This window comes from Corvus cornix, chromosome 20, assembly GCF_000738735.6.
Source record: "Corvus cornix cornix isolate S_Up_H32 chromosome 20, ASM73873v5, whole genome shotgun sequence".
Lineage (NCBI taxonomy): Eukaryota > Metazoa > Chordata > Aves > Passeriformes > Corvidae > Corvus > Corvus cornix.
The window spans coordinates 6,902,358-6,921,058 of record NC_046349.1 but is presented as its reverse complement, the minus strand read 5'-3'; the positions used below and the strand labels follow the sequence as shown (position 1 = coordinate 6,921,058).

Genomic DNA, 18,701 nt, shown 5'->3' with positions numbered 1-18,701 from the left:
ACTGATGAAGATTAACGGCCAGAAACACTTCCTCACTCATGGTGGTGGGGAGCAATGGGGCCTCAAGATTTGGTATTTTCTGAGGGGGAAACGGCGTGCAGAGGAGCGGGATCACCACCTTATTGCTGTCACACCATGCACTTCCCCAGCGCTGCCTAGCCTGAATCCAGGAGCAGCCTTGATCCATCAGTCCAGCACAAAGAATGAGCAACACCGCTGTGTTTGCTAGGAGCTCCTGCTCCCACTGCCTGGGCCCTGGAAGGTGAAGGCACACAGGCTGCCTGGCCAGGGTGTCTGTGCTCCCTGCTGCACGGATTATCTGCATCCTGCACAAGGGCAGCACGAGGAGAGGCTGCACAGGCGTGCGCACCCCCCCCATTTCATTAGCTGCTTATAAATAGAGCTTCCTTTTCGAAACAGATTTCTGCCTGAGGTGGTGTCAATTTTTCATGTTCCAAGGAGATTGGGAGCGCTGCCGGCAGGAGGAGCAGGCAGATAACAGGTTTATCGGGTGGCCGCACCGTGTGGCTGCTCCGTCATTCCGACAGGCTAACGGGGGTGAAGGATGGCTCCGGGGGTGTCAGCGCACGCTCTCACTGCACAGAAACTGTTACTCCACAAAAAGCGACGCCAAATTAAGTGTTGACATTAAAAGTATTGTTAAAACCTTCCAGTTCTTGCAAGATCCCATTTTCTTAAGGTGAAAGAAATTCAATAAAATGAAGATTTTTTTTTTCCCCCCCATATATGCCAACATATGCTCTGCTGGTTTAGGAAGAAGCCAGCATTCTGTATATGTCACACTATTTTTTTCCCCAACCTTTTTTAGGAAGTGTTGACGCAGCATTTTAGTAGCAGTATTCTCACCAATGATCTATCTTCATTGCTTTTTTCCAATATTCCTTTACTAGGAAATGTATTTTAGCCATCATTTTTGCTTTGGTGGTCATATGCAGATATTTATCCATTTTATCAATAAAATCTTTAAAACTACTGACAAGTCTAAAGGAGCTGACACAGAGGTTTTGAGAACAAGGTTATTCTTTCAACATCACTGCAGAAAATCCAGGAAATATTTAGTTGCCTAGTCAAAATGTTCAAATAAATATTTTACAGAGATATTTCTGAACTATCTAAACTGGTTTCTTATCAGCTTCCTGAAAAATAATGCACTAGTGTGTTTTATGTCACACCTCAAAATCAAGGTTATGCCATAATGCAAGTCCTGGTCCAATAAATACCAACATCCATGGGCAAGGACACTGGCCAAAATGAGGGCAAAGCTTGATGGGATGAGAGGCTGAATCCATGATTCAGTGGATTAAAGTGTTTGCACAGCCATGGGAAGGGAGAAACGCTAACCTTGGGGTGCAGGGTCCCAAGGATGGGGTCTCACCACTTTCCCATGGACTGACCCAATCTCCATCTCACATATGCAACACTTTAAAAGCTGTAATCACAATATTTGCTCAGGGTCAGATCTCCTTTGGGAAATGGTGAGTAGCTGATGCTGCTCTGAGCCCCCAGAATGCAGAACCTGCAGCTGCCTGGCTTTAATCTCAGTGCAGAGGCCACGAGCTGTGCACTGCCCCGGGGTGAAGCCACAGGCAGCTTCTCTGCTACGGAATATTCTGGGACCTTCTCCATAAGGATGTAAGACTCAGCCAAAGTCCACATCACCTGCACAAAGCACATCACTTCCAAGGAGGACACAGACAAGGCCAGAGGCAGAGGTTGCAGCCGAGCCTCCTTTCAAAGAATGACTAAATGTGATTCCTTTGAGAAGCAAACAGCAAACCGAGCCGCGCTCAGCATCACAGAAGTAACAGGTACCAGCTGGCAGCTACTATGCATCAAGAACAACCTTTTTCATGCAAACATCCCAAAATCCTCTAAATTCATGGATGTGGGAAGATTGGAGGCTTCTCTCTCTCTCATCTGCCAGTATCACTGCTGCTGCCCCATGGCCAGCTCCCCACAATCCCAATCCTGCAGGGCACCAGGCCAGACACATCCCTGGCTCTAGGAGGTCGTATCCCGTGTGCTTCCTGCAGCAGCACCAGGGTCGTGCTTAGCTCAGGATCCTCTCAAGCTCTTAGGAGCCTTTCCCTCTCCAGACAGGCACAGAGACTTCAGCATGCAAGCAGTGTTTAAAACACCCTAATTAGATCGATCTTGACTTCAGCTCGGTGTGTTGGAATACAGATTAATCTATTCCATGCCTGGCACTGGCAGCTGCAACAGCAGGAGGTCCTGTCAAATCAAGCTGTAACATTACACTCCTCTGCCTTTATTATCCCCAACCCCACTTTTTTTTTCTTTTTACATCTCATTATAATGGACATCTGCCTGGCAGGGGAGGAAGCTCCACAGTGAGGAAGAGGAGGCAAGCATAATCCTGCAGGAAGGGGACAGCAGGCAGTTCTGGATGCCAGGGACAGCAGCCCATTGGAGGCCAAGCAGGATGAGCTGGTGAACCCAGCAGCACACATTTAAGAGCCTTCTGTCTTGCAAAGAACGCTTAAGACAAATTGTAGTTTCTAATTAGAAGCAGGAAAATACTAGAAAAAAGCAAGCCAGTTCTTTGAGATACTTCTACCCCTCCTACACACACAACTCTGGCTTCATGGATGCTGGGAAACCTGGATGAAGCCACTGGCCCATCCCAGTATTATAGGTGACACTGGGACATGCTATTCCAATGGTGTAGATAACCTGACTTGCTTTCATGTGCATTAATAATCTGCATTTCAGAAAAGTAACCCACTCAAGTATCACTGCATTTTGCCAAGAAAAATTTTATCTTAAAACACTGATACAAGCAAGAAACACCAATTTTATGGATGGGTGAAGGGGGGCCTGGGAGGATTGGAAAAGCTCCACATGCAACAGCCCCGATAAGCTGGATCCAGCCATCAAGCTGAACGTAAAACAAAATTCTTTCTATTGACTGAGAAAGTTTATTTTTCTGATGTTCTTGCAACAGAGCACGCTCACTTTAATTGAGATAAATTTAACTCTGTTCTCAGCATCATGGCTCACTCAAATCACAGGTTCCTGTCGGATGGTGATGGTGAAATAACAAATTGGCATAATAAAGCTCTGTTTGAACAGACTGATGCCTTTGCCGGGTGCTCACTCCTCAAGACCACTGGCTGGCAGAGGGTGCTCAGTTAATACCGATAACTCCTTATCAGGCCATGTTTCTGCTGCTGCCTTTTCACTTCCCCATGCCCAGGGAACCTGGTTCTGCAGCAGACATTCATTCCAAGGGCACTGCTGCCTTTAGTGCACATCACAAAGGAGTAAAAGTGTATTTACTAAGAAATGGGTTTTGTTGTTGTTTCTAAAGGTAAGGTATAGCTGAGGATCTCCAAAAGAGGCTTCATTATTGATAGAGGGCAAACAACCAAAACACCCCAGCAATAGGAATTCTCCTTTGGAAATTGGCTGAACTAATTCTCAGGTTATCAAATTAAGCATTCCTAACTAAAACTGACATCTAAGACAAGAGAAGGCATTTAAATGAAGATGAATTGGACAAACATTCTTTTATAGTTCATTACACTCTCCAAGTGAGCAAAACTCGGCTGCAAATAACCATCCTGAGAAAGAGCAGGAGGATATACAGCCTGTCGAGCCAGCTATGATTGCTTCACTACAGACTCTCTAATTTAGGAGGAATTTGTGTTTTCTCCATTTTTAGCTCACTGAGACTGCTCAAGAATTTCAAGCCAGCATCCAACACTGTGACTCGACTGTGCTGAAAGCCACTGCACCCTCATGGACAGGGATGACACCCTGACCCTCAGCTCTGCAACAGGAAGGTTTTGGGAATGCAGATAATCATACAGTACCCCCCACATTTCAGAAGTCACAACACTGAAGTGTTATTTAAAATCTTACCCTCTATTTATGCCAAGAACCACCCAGAGCCAGATTCCTGTCCATCCCCTGCAATCACAGACACTAAAGGGACGCCGCTGTTCAACCTGCTCACAACACACAACCACGACATGGCACCCCCTACACAGCCAGGCTGGTTCTCCTTCTGTCTGTCCAACCTGCTCACAACACACAACCACGACATAGCACCCCCTACACAGCCAGGCTGGTTCTCCTTCTGGCTGTCCAACGCAGCTGGGCACTCACACGAGTATCGCGACCCCACAGACATAGGAAAACTCTGAGCCATTTCTGTCTTCAGCTGCAAAATATTTCTGGTTTGAGTTGCTTCACTGCCTCAGAAAAAGGGAAATTGCTTCCAACGAGTTTTTTCTCCCAAACCTAATATCCTAATATAATGATCTGTACAAACACAGGCAAAATTCAAGTGTAGATAATGCGCACTCAGTTAGACACCACAGGCCCAATCTTCAGGCTCAGATCATCCATAAAGATGGTTAAGAAATTTTCTCTTTCTTTTTTCCTAATTACATAGTGTACATAAAGCATAAATACGTGCAGTTTGGATTTAAATTGTTCACAGGCTCCCTAGAGTAAAATAATTTTTAAACACTGACAGTGTTTAAAATGTAGCTAACCAGCACTGACACCTTTATGCTAGCATTTAGAAAGGACGAAATACATTACAGAGAAGTTACTTTTATCAAATTTAATTTGGATTATAAATTTCTGCAATAAATAAATGCTCAGCAAGTCACGTTGAGATTTTTTTTCACCAAGGTATTATTTTGTCACATTCAGAACACTGCCTTAGAGACAATAAAACAAACATGGTTTTATAGACTATCTCTTATGTAAATAGCAACACTGCTATAAAATAAAGACAAGGGGATATTTTCCTACAACCATCACATACATACAGAAGATTTGGTGCTCTAGAGATTGAGCACTGGATGTCCTGGGAGAGGTGAAGCACCTGGAGCCACAGCAGGTGCCAGGATCCCGAGCCTGGTGGCACTTCAGCCACTGCAGACAAAGGGACAGAGGGACAGGCAGAGCTGTTTGGTACCTCACCCAGTGCTGGGGCATTTTAGCAAGGCTGGTTTTTAGGCAGCTGTAATTAGGCCCCAGGTTTCAGAGTCCACACAGGATTTCGTGCTTTACAGCACAGTCTGGGGTGCCCACCCCGACAGCAGCACCCCAGCAGCAACGCAGAGAAGGCAAGCACAGCCCAGCTCCTCAGAGCTGCTTTAAATAAACACTGATGCCACTGCTGCAAAGCCATTCCAGAGAATCCTTTAAAGGAATCTCTTCCTCCATTTGGCATACACATGAAAGCTCTCCCAATAGAAGATTGTTCTAATTAATTTTTAAAAAAACAGATTGAACACAGGATAAAGTTTTTATGAGAAAAGATGACAAGACCAGACTGAACAGTAGCGTTCTTTTTGATCAATAAACAAAGATAAGCAACAAGCAGTGTGTTCCTAGGACCAGAACAGCACAGAGGGAACCAGTTCCATCACGCCACACCTGCACCATTTCCCTTAAAGCCAGAGGCACCCAGGAGCTTGTGCCATGTTCCCCCCAAGGAGCAACTACTGCATGGTTGGGGCAACACTCAGCAGAGCAAAAGCACACACAGTGCTGCTTACACTGTGTCAGGACCACGGCGTGACAGGCCCCAGGGAACCCTGCTGAACATCTCTATTACCTCCTGTCATTAGAAATTCAGTAACTCACCTGCCCAGTGATGCAAAACAAAGAAAATTGGACTTACTACCACAGCCTTTTAGGGAGAGTTTATTTTAATAGAACTGATTTCTGGACTCATCTTAACGTTCTCCATTTCTTCTGCATGTTAATGAGACAGAAGTGTGATACAAAGCCAGTTTGCACGGATCACTCCATTTTCCTGAGGGCAGATTGGCTTTTCACACTATCACAGAAATAGGCAGGAACTGACCCTGTCAGGGCTTTCCAGACTAATCCTCACAGCAGCCAGGACTGCACACAGGTATCAACTGCAGACTCCAGAAGAAGCAGATGAGACAGAGATTAGCTCACTTTCCAAAACTGAAAAATTAAGTCAATGGCATGAGCTATGGACTCAGATCTCTACCCAGAATCTCCTATTCCCACTGAAGCTTTCTCTCAGTAAGAAGAATTAAACAAACCTCACTTTCACACTGCAAATGAAAATTTCAAAACATCCCCTAAATCCATCGAAGCACAACTACGTATTTTATTAGATAATTCTGCAATTTTATTACATAACCTACAGAAACCAAACCTGTCCCTGCAAGTCCATTACATAAACCCCAGACCACACGACAGCATTTCCCCCCTCACTATTATCTACCCAAGACAAACAACACAAGGCAGATAAAGCGACCAGAACTGGAAGCTGGTGTGTGAACTGCTCTGGGGCTGGTTGACAGGTGAGCCCCTGCTCTCCACCTGTGCCACAAAAGCAGCCACTGCCACACATATGCCCAGCCCATGCCACTGCCCATTCCTCGTCCTCAGGAGGGAGGACAAACAGGTGCCCAGGGAGTTGTCCCCAGTTCAGCAGCTCTGCCAGAGAAAGGAGCTGCTCAGTCCCAGCTGGTGCCTTAGCCAGCACCCAGAGAGCTCTGAAGGAACAGCACCTCCCTCCTGGGCTTGGGAGAACACCTGAGTCCCACCTAAGCTGCCAGGACAGTCCCAAAGCAGGGGATTTGGGTTTAGAGCTTCCATGTTGTTGCTGTTTCCTTCCACTTTCACTTGGTTTGCTGCAAGAGTTCAGGATAGATCCTAGGCGTGTCTGAGACCCACTCACACCTCTTCAGCTTTGGACAATATTCACCCTCTGTAGAACTGAGCTGAGCAATCAATTGGCACAAAACCTTAAGCATCACTGGCAGTATTTAAAGTTTCTTCCAAGACAGTCAATGACCAATAAAATGGGAAAGGCAATGTTGCCAGGAGCAGGAGGGACTGACCACTCAGCTCAGCATAAGGTCCCACAGTAATCGCAGTTTTATTCCACAGCAGATCTCTGTTAAAGCAGAGTTTTCCAGGGTAGAGAGTTAAAAAATATAAAAAGAAAAAAAGCGCAACTTCAAAAGCAATGCAGTTTATTTCTGCAATGCCTGATGTTCATCCAGTCACACTTCAGTGCTCAGAGCCATGAAAACACTGCTTTTGAGGTGACATTTGTAGTTGCCTCATTACTCTTTTCAAAAGAGTTTTGCATCAGAGTAAGAGCTTCAAACAACAGACTCTACAGGAGTAAAATAACTTATTAACAGCACATGAAATGGGATCGCCAGGAGCTGCTGATACCAAAACAAGCAGGACAAATGTGCCCTCAACAGCCAGCTAGCTGTGACAGGGAGCAGCAGGCTGGACACCCAGACCTGAAAGCTGCAGGAGGAGCCCTAAGAAGATGGGTGCTGTGCCTTTCCCTCCTCCCTGCAGGTACTTTTCAGACATTGGCTGCCCATTCACTCCCTCCATGGCAATAAGAAGGATCTGGAAGCACATCTACCTTCATGCTCTTTTTCAGTTGTTCCAACTTTCTTTATCTTTCTGGGTGATTTCATGAAGAGAGGGAAGATGGTTCTCAGCCCAAGGATGTCCACAAACTTGTGACAGTTGTCTGTGCCCTCTGGTCCGATCATGGCGTGGTCCAGCACCTTCAGGGCACTGCTGCGGGAAATCTTCTTCTCTCTGTGAAAACAAAGAGGCAAATTAAATTGTATAGGGACATGAGGAGCTTTGGAGCACCCTACTTTAAAGAGACAAGGGAAAGGAACACGACAAGGAAAAGATGAAGAGTCCGAGCACAAGCTCTAAGCAAGATTTTTCTTCTAGAAGGCAAAACATTGTATCAATAATAACTCTTTTCAAAACTGTGGCTGAGAATATTGTCTTGGTTATTTCTTTTTTTAATGTCTTCTATCTCTTTTTATTTTCTATTTTTATTTCATTTTATGTATTTTATTGTCATGGTTTTATTTTCTTATTTCTTGGCTACTGAAGAAGGTATTTCTTCACTTCTTTACAAACACTGGCACAAAACAGAAGGGGAGGCTGGGTTGGATACAAAAGGCAAACACTATCACACCAAAAAGATCAGGATTTAGATCTAACAATAGTTTAATTTAATAAAGGAGTAAATTTGGTGAACATAGCTGTGTCAGCTATAATGAAACCCCATCAACAGGAACCACACAATGGAAGGAGGCAGACAGACCCTGGGCTCTTCTGCTTTAATGCCAGTTCAGAATGTTGGTGGCAGTAACTCACACCAATAACACAGGGATGCCCTGAAAATGATCCTCAAAGCTCCCAGAGAGCTGTGGAAAACAACTTCCCTGCAGAGACCCAACTTCATGAGCCCCTAACATCATGCAAACTAAAACACCCACACATGAACACCCCAGCCTGAAAGAAGTGACCCTGCCCAGTGCAGCCACAGGCACTTTCAACCCCAAGGTGGGAAGGCACCGTGTGGAGCTGGACTGAGTTCCCCCAACCAGCCAAGGGCTGTGCAGGAGGGTGGTTTGGCACCCCCACACCCCCACTACAGAGAGCTAAAAATAAAGTACTCCTTAGGCCAGATGACACCAGAAATGTTTTCAGGGGAAGTAATTGCATATTGATCAGCATTTAGGAAGGCTGCGCAGGGCTGAGCTCTGGAATATTCATTGGGTTTAAGTTCAGGCTTTTAGAGATCAATAGCTGCTTGCCTGGACTGTCTGGAGTTGATTTTATTTAAAATATTTATTCTGCCAGAGGGCAAGTAGTTTATCTTAGTCTCATCTGTGCTTATTGAGGGAACTTTTAGCTGAACACTAATTCACATACCAGCAAACGTAAGAATCACCAAATGGGGAGGGGCCTCAGTGTTCATGGGAACTCTGAATTATAACTTTATTCACTGACCATTGTTTTCCTCCTTTTAACACCTTTCCATCTGAGACACTTCTTTTGGTGCACCTATTATTTCAAAAAGAAGAGGTGCTGACATTATTTGGACTTTCCACATTAGCAGAACATAGCCTCTAACTTTCCAAAATACCAGTAAAAGCAGAACACTAGACTTCCTGGGAAAGTGTGCATAAAATGGTTCCGTTTAATTAACCAGAAGATTTAGTAAAGAGACAGTTCGTGTTTCTAGGGGTCATTAGGAACAGCAGGACAAGAAAACATAAAAAGATTTTAAGAATCATAAAAAAATATACCCTGAAATAGCCGCAGAAAAGCTTCAGGGAGCCATATGGAGTTGTCTGTTTTCACCTTGTTTTGCTGTACAGGAAACAAAAGCTTTTCTTGAGGGTCAAGAGAAGTCCCAGCATAGCTGCAGGACAGAACACTGTGCAGCCCAAGTGATGCAGGTCCCCGTGAGCTCCCTGGACTGTTATTTGTCTCTGTGCATACACATGCTCCTCAGTTCATGGCTGGGAAAGCCACACAACATTTTCCCTGAGCAAGAGAGAATCTCCCTGACGCATCCCTCGGGAGCGCCGTGGCTGAATCTCCTCAAACCCAACACAGCTCTACAGCCAAAGCAATAAGCTGCCTGTCAGTGTGCACCAGGCAGCTGACAGGACAAGCCTGTTTTCCTCTATTTTGACTAAACTGCAGTTAGGTTACTAAGGCAAGACTGAGGGATTGAGCACTAAAAAGTACTTCCTGACCTAAAAAGAAAGTTTAGTTTAATTCTACGGGACCCTTCTAAACTTTCCGCTGGTGGCTACTTCCTTGATAAACCATCTTGTTTTTTATAAAGATGCTACATAAATATAATAATTAAATAATTATATATAGCCTTGCTCTCATTCTGCTTCCAAATTTCCTCTTTCACTCCTGCTGTCACTGGCTTCATCCCTCTCAACCTGCTCTTCTCCCAGAACCTCTGCTCATCTCCCATGTACCTGCTTGGTGAAGCCCCAATTCCTTCAGGGCCAACTGCAAGTCCCAGATCACAGCATGAGTCCAGGACCAGTCTGGCCATGGAAATGCACATGAGGCACATCAGGCTCAGTTTCAGGCATTACCACCGGCTCCCTATAAACCAGAAGTTCACACGATACAACATCGCCTTTTGCTGTTGGCCACACATTTTAAGGCTCAGCACAACAGAAACCATCCTGTTCTCATGACTATCTGTAGGAATAGCACGAGCACATGAAATACTCATTGAAAGCTGCTGCAGCTCTCTGCAGGTCTGTGTGCACACAACCATCAATAATGGAACGACTTGGCTGGATGGATCAGGCAGCACCAGACAGAGAATGCCGTGTTCCCTACGACAGTAATGGAGATTCAAGCCTGATATCTTTATTCTCACACAGCTTATCTATCTCACATCATGTCAATACACGTTCAACTTTGCCTATTTGTCCTTTCATCTGCACAGGCTGTGGCACAGTGATTAAACACCTCCAAAGTAAAACCAAAAAATAACAGATCTCTTCCCCCAGCCTTCAGAGGATACCAACAGGAGAGAAAAATATTCTGCCTTGTTTGTGGGCAAGGTGGCAAATCACAACTGAATGGCACGTCTGCTCTCTGCTATTTATCATGAAGGTATCAAGAAGATACAGGTGTGCGGCTCCAAATCACAGCTATCCACATTCACTCCCTATTTACAACAACAGATTGTTGTCACCTAAGTCCCTCTGTCCAAGAAAAACTGAGCACCTGTGAGAGCTTCTAAGCACTCAAACTAGATTAGAAAAGTTAAAAAATATATAAAATAATCAGCTGTCAGTATAGTACATGCCTGAGGACAGTAGTGACAGAAGCTTATAGAACAAATTCTGTGAATTGTTAGTTTTTTTCCCACAATCACTTTACCAATCCCACTCAAACTGTAGAATCCACAGATTGAGGCCTTGGAAACGCTGTCCATCAGGCAGAGTTGCTGCTCACAGATCCATCACACTCTGTCCCTCCCAACCCTTTTGCAACTACTGTGGGGGGCAAAATGCAGCCAAGGAGGAATTTTCCTCTTGTCATAATTTTCCAGCTCAGATCCTGGTGCAGAGAGTGGTAAACAGTAGAGTCAAAAAATGGGTAAAAAGCTCTTAAAAATCCAAACACTGAGACCCACCCACATGGCACAAGAACTCCAACTAATTAGTTCTGCAAGGCTGGTTTAGCAGCTTAGGACTCCAGGCAGAGGGAGGCCTCCCTCCCGTTCTTAGTTTTAGAGCTTTTCCTTAATTAGCCTCAAGAAAACCCAGCGTTCCTATTTGAATAATCCACGTTGGGTTATTTATTCAGTTCCCTGCTGCCGCACATTCCCCAGCCCTGAGCTGCAGGAGCTCAGCATTCCTGGCTGGTGTTTGCTAACCCGTCAGCACACAGCCTGGCACGCTGGGGACAGCCAGACAGAGCCCACTGTGCCCTCCCGCAGCTCTGGGGAGCCAGACAGCCCAGCAGACACAACTCGGTGCCAGGCCAGCAAGGAAAAGTGAAGAGAGAGCAGAGAAGCCCCAGAAGTTCAGGGTGTGACAAAGCACAGCACAAGAAATGCAAACTTATGCCCCATTCACAAAAGTAATTTTTGTATCAGCATCCACAAAAATTCAGCAGCTCAGAGGCTACACAACACAGTGGAGTGTGAACTGGGGAACAAAAGGAAAAACGTTTTCACAAGGGACATCCAAAGGTCCTCTCCTGCCCTCACAGAGGTCATTTAAAACCTTAGAGGGTTAGTGACCTGACCTACAGCATTCTCTCTAGATGAAACATCTGCACTGCCACTTTCCAGCAGCCAACGAAGGAAACGAAGTCAAAGACAAAAAGTGGAGATTCCATGCCTGAGAAGGTCCAAATTACTTACCTGCTGGAAAAAAAATCAAGAGAAGACAGACAGATGTCCTAACACAGAAATTTTAAAATAAAACCATAAATATCTAGCCAGAGTAGGTGTTGGCACATCAAAAGCAGGAGGGGAATCACAATATTAATGGAGTACCTTAGCATCAGGTTCATCAGCTGCAGACCCTCACCCTTCAGGAAGCGATCGCGATTGGAGCTGAGCATTAGGCAGGAGCAAAGGGAGTCAAACAGGTTCTCCATCATTTCCTGTTCCTCTGCTGTACTTGGATTGTGCCGTTTAAACACCTGAATGACAAACAAAGCAAAATTACCCCCAAAGGTTGGGCTGTGCTGTTGCAGAACACATGCAAAGAGTTTGTATCAAAAGCTCCAGCACTGACAGGTGTCAGGCAGTGATCACACAGGTCACTGCTGCATCCTCTCTGTAGCTGCTACCCTTTGCTGCCCTGACTGTGCACCCACAAATGTGCAGCAGCCTGGTGCAGGATTTAAAGGATAATACACAGGCCTCCTAATACACAAGGGGAAAGGCAAATTCACACTCAGGTATGTGGATAAGCTGATTACCAGAGAATTCCTTTACAATTCATACCTGAGGGTGCTGCAGGCAACACTACCTGAAGAAATACAGGTGAGCTATGAACACATTACCTTCAGCCAGCTCAAACATGGGCAGCCCTGTGCTTCGAGTAGAGCACGCTGAAGATGGACCAATTCCAACCTTGCCTATCTCCTACTTGCCATGAAATGATAATGTAATATTTAACTTCCGTGTACCTCAGCATTACCATCTTTACAAAAGGGATTAATCTCAGTGACCATGGATGACACACCCCATGGAAGGTATTTGGGGACTATGCTTCACCAAATATGAAGCACTTTTAGGATAGCACCTGCACCCCAGATATTTTCCACTCCTCCCACCCAGCCCAGCAGTCTCCTGATGGAAGAGAGGGCGTGTGGGAATTACTCACAGATAACTGCTGAAGCAGCACATCGATCCCATCCAGCTCCCCAAGCAATTCTCTGTTGTCTAGACGGAGGTGGGGGGAAAGGGGAAAAGAGAGAGAAAAATGAAGCTAACTGTCAGATTTTACAGCCATCTAACACTGATACATCAGCAAACAAAATCAATACAGCTTGACAGAGCACAAAAGCTGCAGAGAAAGAGGGTGGAGGCGAGGGAGCACATGGGGGAGAGCAAAGCGAGCAAAGGTGAGCTGGAGGCAGAAAAGGGCTGCTGTGATCTGAGAGAAGCCTGGATTCTGCCCTCACTGACAGAGACAAGGCAGGCATGGCTCACCATCATTATTCTGGAGCAGAATCGCCAGCACCTCACTGCAGTACAGCTTGTTGGCATCAAAAGGCATCTTAGCCTGTGGGGGAAGGAACAAGAGACCCATCAGGGCACGGCCCTCAGCATCTCGCTGATTTGAAGAACACATTAATCAAATCACCAAATGTATGAGCAGCACTTAAAATAAAACACAACTGCAGTAATTCTGCAGTTTTCCTCAGTGACAGAACAATAACAATTCTGATTCAGGGGTGATGGGAGGTGCATGTGGGCTCATGCAAACATGCAGAAGCTCCACCGTGACCCTTCACGCGGCCCTACATCTGTAGGTTTGGTCAACTTGGCTCAAAACCCCTAAAACAGTCTCCAGTTGTTTGCCACACAGAATCTCTTTCTTGTGATTATTTTCCACAATGTTACGTGGGTGCATGGCACTTATCCCTGTCTGGAAATCTGTGCCTGTCAGCAAAACCAGAATTTCAGAACATACATCACAGTAACATTGAATAGTAACTGCCAGAGTTTCGTATGAGAATCAGAGTGTCACAGTCAGAAGAATGTGAGATGGGTTTTGCCTGCACAATCACATAACTTCCTTTTCAGATATTCCCTCCATCCTCAAATATGCTAAAGAAGTCACAATGAAACCAAAATGCTGAATTTGAACCCCCCCCCCCAAAAAAAAAAATCCAAAACCCTAGAGTGGATTCTGAACTGGATCCAATGTTTTTGCATGCTGCCAAAGCTGCTTCATCTACAAAAACAGACTGAACATTAACCAGTCAGATAATAACGGAACCTGGTTTACTGAGGGATTCATAAAATAAAACAAATTTAAAAATCATCAGTTACCAGCTATTTATACTCCACTGCTCAAGAAGGGAAAAAGCAGAAGTCCTAGGCTTAAAACATAGCATTTGTCACCCAGTTTTTTCCCCAAACACACAACTCCCTGCAGCATGGTGGACAGTCCTGCCTGTGCGGGGCTGCTGGGCCAATCATCCCACCCTGCTGCCATGGAACAGAGCATGGTGTGCAAGCACCATGCAACACACGGAAACATGAAAAGCAGGAAGACCCCAAATGCCACCAAGTATTGACTTTAAATAAAGCTTTTCAGTCCAAACGATCCCCAACCGCCCTGCAGAGGACAGTATTTACAGCAGCCAGGGGAAACCTCCAAGTAGACCGTGGAGGAGAGGGGAAAGTGCTTGGTGCTGTACAGCCCTGCCAGCTTCTGCCATGGGGTGACCAACTGCTGCCCTGCAAATCTTGGGAAACAGCATTCTGATCCCCCAAGACTGCACACATTGTCAAACCCTGCTTATGTTTGCAGAATAGAGCTATGAGCTCTCCATCTGAGGCAGCTCTGACAGTCACAATACAATTAATTATAAGACCTGAAATGTCGTCAGGAAACAAATTCATCTACTGTGCTGTGTGCCAGATGTCCTCATCGCTGCCCAGACAGAACCCTGATCTTAAAACTTATCCCACAGACATTCCACAGCAGCTCTACCCAGCTGCTGAGATCCTGGGTTAATCCCAAACACCACTGTCAGGGTGAGAGATTCAAGACCAAGTACTGCCAAGAGCCAAAGTACCTGAAGAGGGTTCATTAGCTCCCCACAACCCTGTGCAGGCAAGAGAAAGCCCTGTCTGATCCCACATCCCAAACCCAGGGATAACACAGCCAGGAACACAACAGACACACCCTGCACAAGCTTGGAATGCCATTGAGCATTCATGTTCTGTGGCACCAAGCAGGGGAATCCTAGTTGGAATTATTTTGCTTTCCCGAGTTTCTCAGTCTTTCAGCTGCCACAGCAATTCCAAGGCAGGCAGCAGTACCTACCTGCCAAGACTAAAATTAACTTCACTTTTTCTTTTTAAGCAAAGGACATAATTATGTTACTACCTGGAGTGAGAAATTACATATTACTTCTGCTAACAAGGATGTGAAGTGCACAGAGGGGTACCTGCACTTTCACAGCTGATGGAGAATTTCTGGAACTCGGGGGCTTTCTAATCATGCAGACATTTAAGCATGGAAGTGCTAATGCCTTACTGACAGGTTAGAGAACAGCCAGAATTTCTTTGCTATATTTCCTTTACTATTTCTGTGAGACAGCTGAACTATCCATTCCTTTTCTACAGCATTTTCCAGTGAATGTTTAGGCATCTTTTCACACAAGGCTGACTTAAACTGTGTAACTCACTGCCACAGGATGCAGTGTATGAAAAGCAGCTTTTAATTTAAAAGGCATTTAGTTGAGTTCAAAGCAAAAGCTGCCCCCAGCAGCATTTAAACACAGACATCACTTAAAACCCAAAAAAGTGTTAGAAACATGGGAAGCAAAGGCCATTAAATGGTTAATATTATTGCCCTCTCTCACTGGTCAGCTTTTATAGTCCTACAGATCTCACACATAGAAATACAACATATGGAAATCCAACACACATGAATCATATGAAAAGATTAAAGAGAATTTCTACTGCAAGACATTTATAAAGACAAGACCGAAGTGTGTCTCTTTAAACTAAAACTGCCGAAGACACAGACCCTGAACTATAACTTTTTGCCCTTAACTGGGTTTTTACACCACACACAAGCAAAATTGGCTTTTCTTAGGGTAATTTCTGTGCTAACTGGTCTGTAGAAGCAAAGTGGGAAACCGGCTCACCTTCAGCCTCTTGAGCAGCCACTGCATGAGGCCTTGCTGCGCAGCCTCCGTGCACATCTCTGGCCGGAACTCTGCCATGTTCTCCACAATTCCTGAGAAGAAAGACACAGAAAACAGATGGTTTTCCCCACCAAAAGTTCCTAAGGTCATGTTTCCAGTCTCTCTCGTTCTTACAGTCTTCGGAGATTACAATCCTGAAGGACTGCAAGGAGTGGATGATGGTCTGACTGCCAGCAACAGGAACACCCTGCAATGGTTGTGTGCTGTGCAAAGATCAGGGAGCAGAGAGGCAATTATGTCCTTCCATGAACTGCAAATGTTTTACCACCTGAAAGTTAAATAAATTGTTAAGACAGAAACAAAGTATAGCTCACAGATATGCACACAGTAAATACATGGGCAGTGGAGCACTTTCCTGGAGGTTTTTAAAAGCTGTGTAGATGTGGCACTTTGGGACATGGTTTAGTGGTGGCCTTGGCAGTGCTGGGTTAACAGCTGGACTCGGTGATCTTAGAGAGCTTTACCAGCCTAAACAGTTCTGTGATTGCCTCTGGTGCAGTGCAGTGGTCCACATACCTGCACCTTCCAACACAACTGGGTTGGGAAGAGGCACCTTTCATGCAGCCATGGGACAAATGACAAACTCTGGCTCCAGGGACGAGTGATTCCAAGCTGTGCTTGAATAAAAGCTGCACCAGATCCTGTACTGCAGTGCTGGCACTCCAAGGGGAAAAGAGGAAGGGGGAAAAGGAAGGGGAGGGATAACTCACCACCTTTGGTACAAACCACAGAAAGAAGCGGGGGGCTGTGCAGCAGCCACTTACCCAGGGTGTTGTGGACACCATCAGCCTCCTCTTTCACACTTTCATCCAGGCGCTCTAAATTCTGGACCAACAAGGCCACAACCTGGCCCTCCACCTAAATCCCCGGGGTCATGGGAAAGATAAAAAGATAAGAAATAAGACTGAAAAAAATACGAAGGAGAAAGAATGGGTGGAAGGGTTAATAAATAATAAAAAAATCAGTGAGCCCTACTGAAATACCCTGCCAGACATGATCTGAAGACATGAACAACCCTGCTGTAAAATCTCGAAGGAATCATCACATAAATCTGTCGCTGTGTTTTTCCTAATTAATGAAACAACTTTTGTGTTTCAAATTAAACAGAAAAGCATCAGGAGGTAAACATGCACCTTGTTCACAGTCTTATTTCCTGAACCAGCCCTCAGAATTCTGAAGCACGAGGCTCACAAACCACTGCAGATGGTAGTAGAACTGTCAGCTCTGTGAGCAGCTCCCCTCCCAGCTGGTCACTGCTGCCTGCCTACACTGCTGCTGGACCTTCCACTTAGCAGGTACAAAAAGCTGACAGAACAATGCTCACACCCACAGATCCAAACCCAAGAGCTGAACGATCACCAGCTGAAGTCCTCTATTTAAATCCTGTCAAGACAAATGCACCAAGTTGATTCCAGTGAGTTAAGGAAAACCAGACAGGGCAAGGGGGGAGTCCCTGAATCACAGAGCTCACACCCGAAATATGCCTTTAAAACTGGAATTGGACAGAGTCCAGCTTGACTCTGACAAACTTTCCATTGTGGACATGAGCTTGGACCAGTTTAACAAAATAACATTACCAATTCAAACACTCTTAACCAGCTTTGGGCCCAGTCAATATGTGGAAAAAACACAAATACAGGGTGCTGTGGAATACAGTGCAAGCATCTTCAGATACCCTAGAACCTTTTATCTACTTTCTTTAAAAAAAAAGTAATCTAAAAAGCAGATATGTAAACATTTCTCCCAAGATAGGCCTGACTTGTTTCTTTCAAGGAAGACAATGAAACCTCTAAACATGGCTATTATCAGTGGGCTGGTGACAATGAAAACAGAGAAAGAACTTCACTTGATTTACTACCTCTCCACATATTTTATAGAAAACATCTTCTCTAGCAGCTCCTCTCTCCCATTTCACTCACCCAGAAATCTCCCCACCAAGGCAGAGTAATTAACAACAGCCCAGAGGCCAGCTGGAGAACTGGGCTCTGGGCACCATCATTAACCTTTGGAAAGTAACATTATAGTGACTGGATTGTAGGAGACAACAGGGCAGCCAAACAAAGCAAACAAAAGAAAACCTGTAATTCCCTGTCTTCCAAATTCAACACAATAGTTACAGAACTAGACACAGCCATAGCGACCCTCAAAGGCAGCAATTCACCAGCTCCAAGGTAGGACAAACCTGTAAAACTCATGTTTGGCTGGGCATCACCTCTCTGGAGGGTTTGGTATCCCCGTTCTGCAGCCTGGGAGCAGGAGGCATCCAGCAGAAACACCAGGAAAAAGGGAAATCCATCCTTTTCCAAGAGGTCTGGAGGCACTCAGAGAGTTAACTGTGCAGGGAACACTTAATACCAACCAATGCATCTCCTACCCACCTAGGTAATCTTCTGGGTTGGTTCACTCTCTGTGCCAAAAGGGATTCTTACTTCTGGAGCCTCCTCCACCCTTAAAGTTCATTTGCTCTGCTACAGGGAAACTTTCAAGTTTTTACTTCTTGTTAAGAAAAATATCACACTGTCACCAACAGATGCCCCAGTTCCAGGCCAGATTTTTGGGCTTGAAACAAGAGTTACTGGGTAGAAGACAACCAGTCTCCTGTGCAAGAGGTGAGACTGAAAGATCACAGCAGCATCACTGTCCTTTGGGTAACAGTCCCTGCCACAAACTTCAGTTTTCCATGGGTGAACGCAGGTCACCCTTTTCTGCAAGAGAGAAGGGAAATGCCAAAACAAAGCTCCTGTTTTCAATGGGACACTGTCCAAGTCACAAATATTATTACTTCATTCTCCCTCCCTGCACAAAAAAATCTCCCAGCCCACACAGACTTTGCAATATGACAGTGTTCCTTCCAAAAAAGAAGTGGTGCAACCACCCACTCCCCAAACTCCAGCACTTCACTCAAAACACCCATT

At 45.2% G+C, this 18,701-nt stretch overlaps 1 protein-coding gene across 1 annotated transcript in view; it reads right to left on the bottom strand.

Moving 5' to 3' along the window:
- CTNNBL1 (catenin beta like 1) overlaps nucleotides 1-18,701 on the bottom strand; it is a 47,436-nt gene that overhangs the window by 13,835 nt on the left and 14,900 nt on the right. Inside the window, exons 6-11 of the mRNA XM_039563523.1 lie at nucleotides 16,551-16,644; nucleotides 15,727-15,818; nucleotides 13,049-13,121; nucleotides 12,720-12,778; nucleotides 11,882-12,030; nucleotides 7,439-7,620 (exon numbers count right to left, since the gene is read on the bottom strand). Of these exons, the coding sequence (XP_039419457.1) occupies nucleotides 7,439-7,620; nucleotides 11,882-12,030; nucleotides 12,720-12,778; nucleotides 13,049-13,121; nucleotides 15,727-15,818; nucleotides 16,551-16,644 (649 nt within the window). The remainder of the gene's footprint in view (nucleotides 1-7,438; nucleotides 7,621-11,881; nucleotides 12,031-12,719; nucleotides 12,779-13,048; nucleotides 13,122-15,726; nucleotides 15,819-16,550; nucleotides 16,645-18,701) is intronic.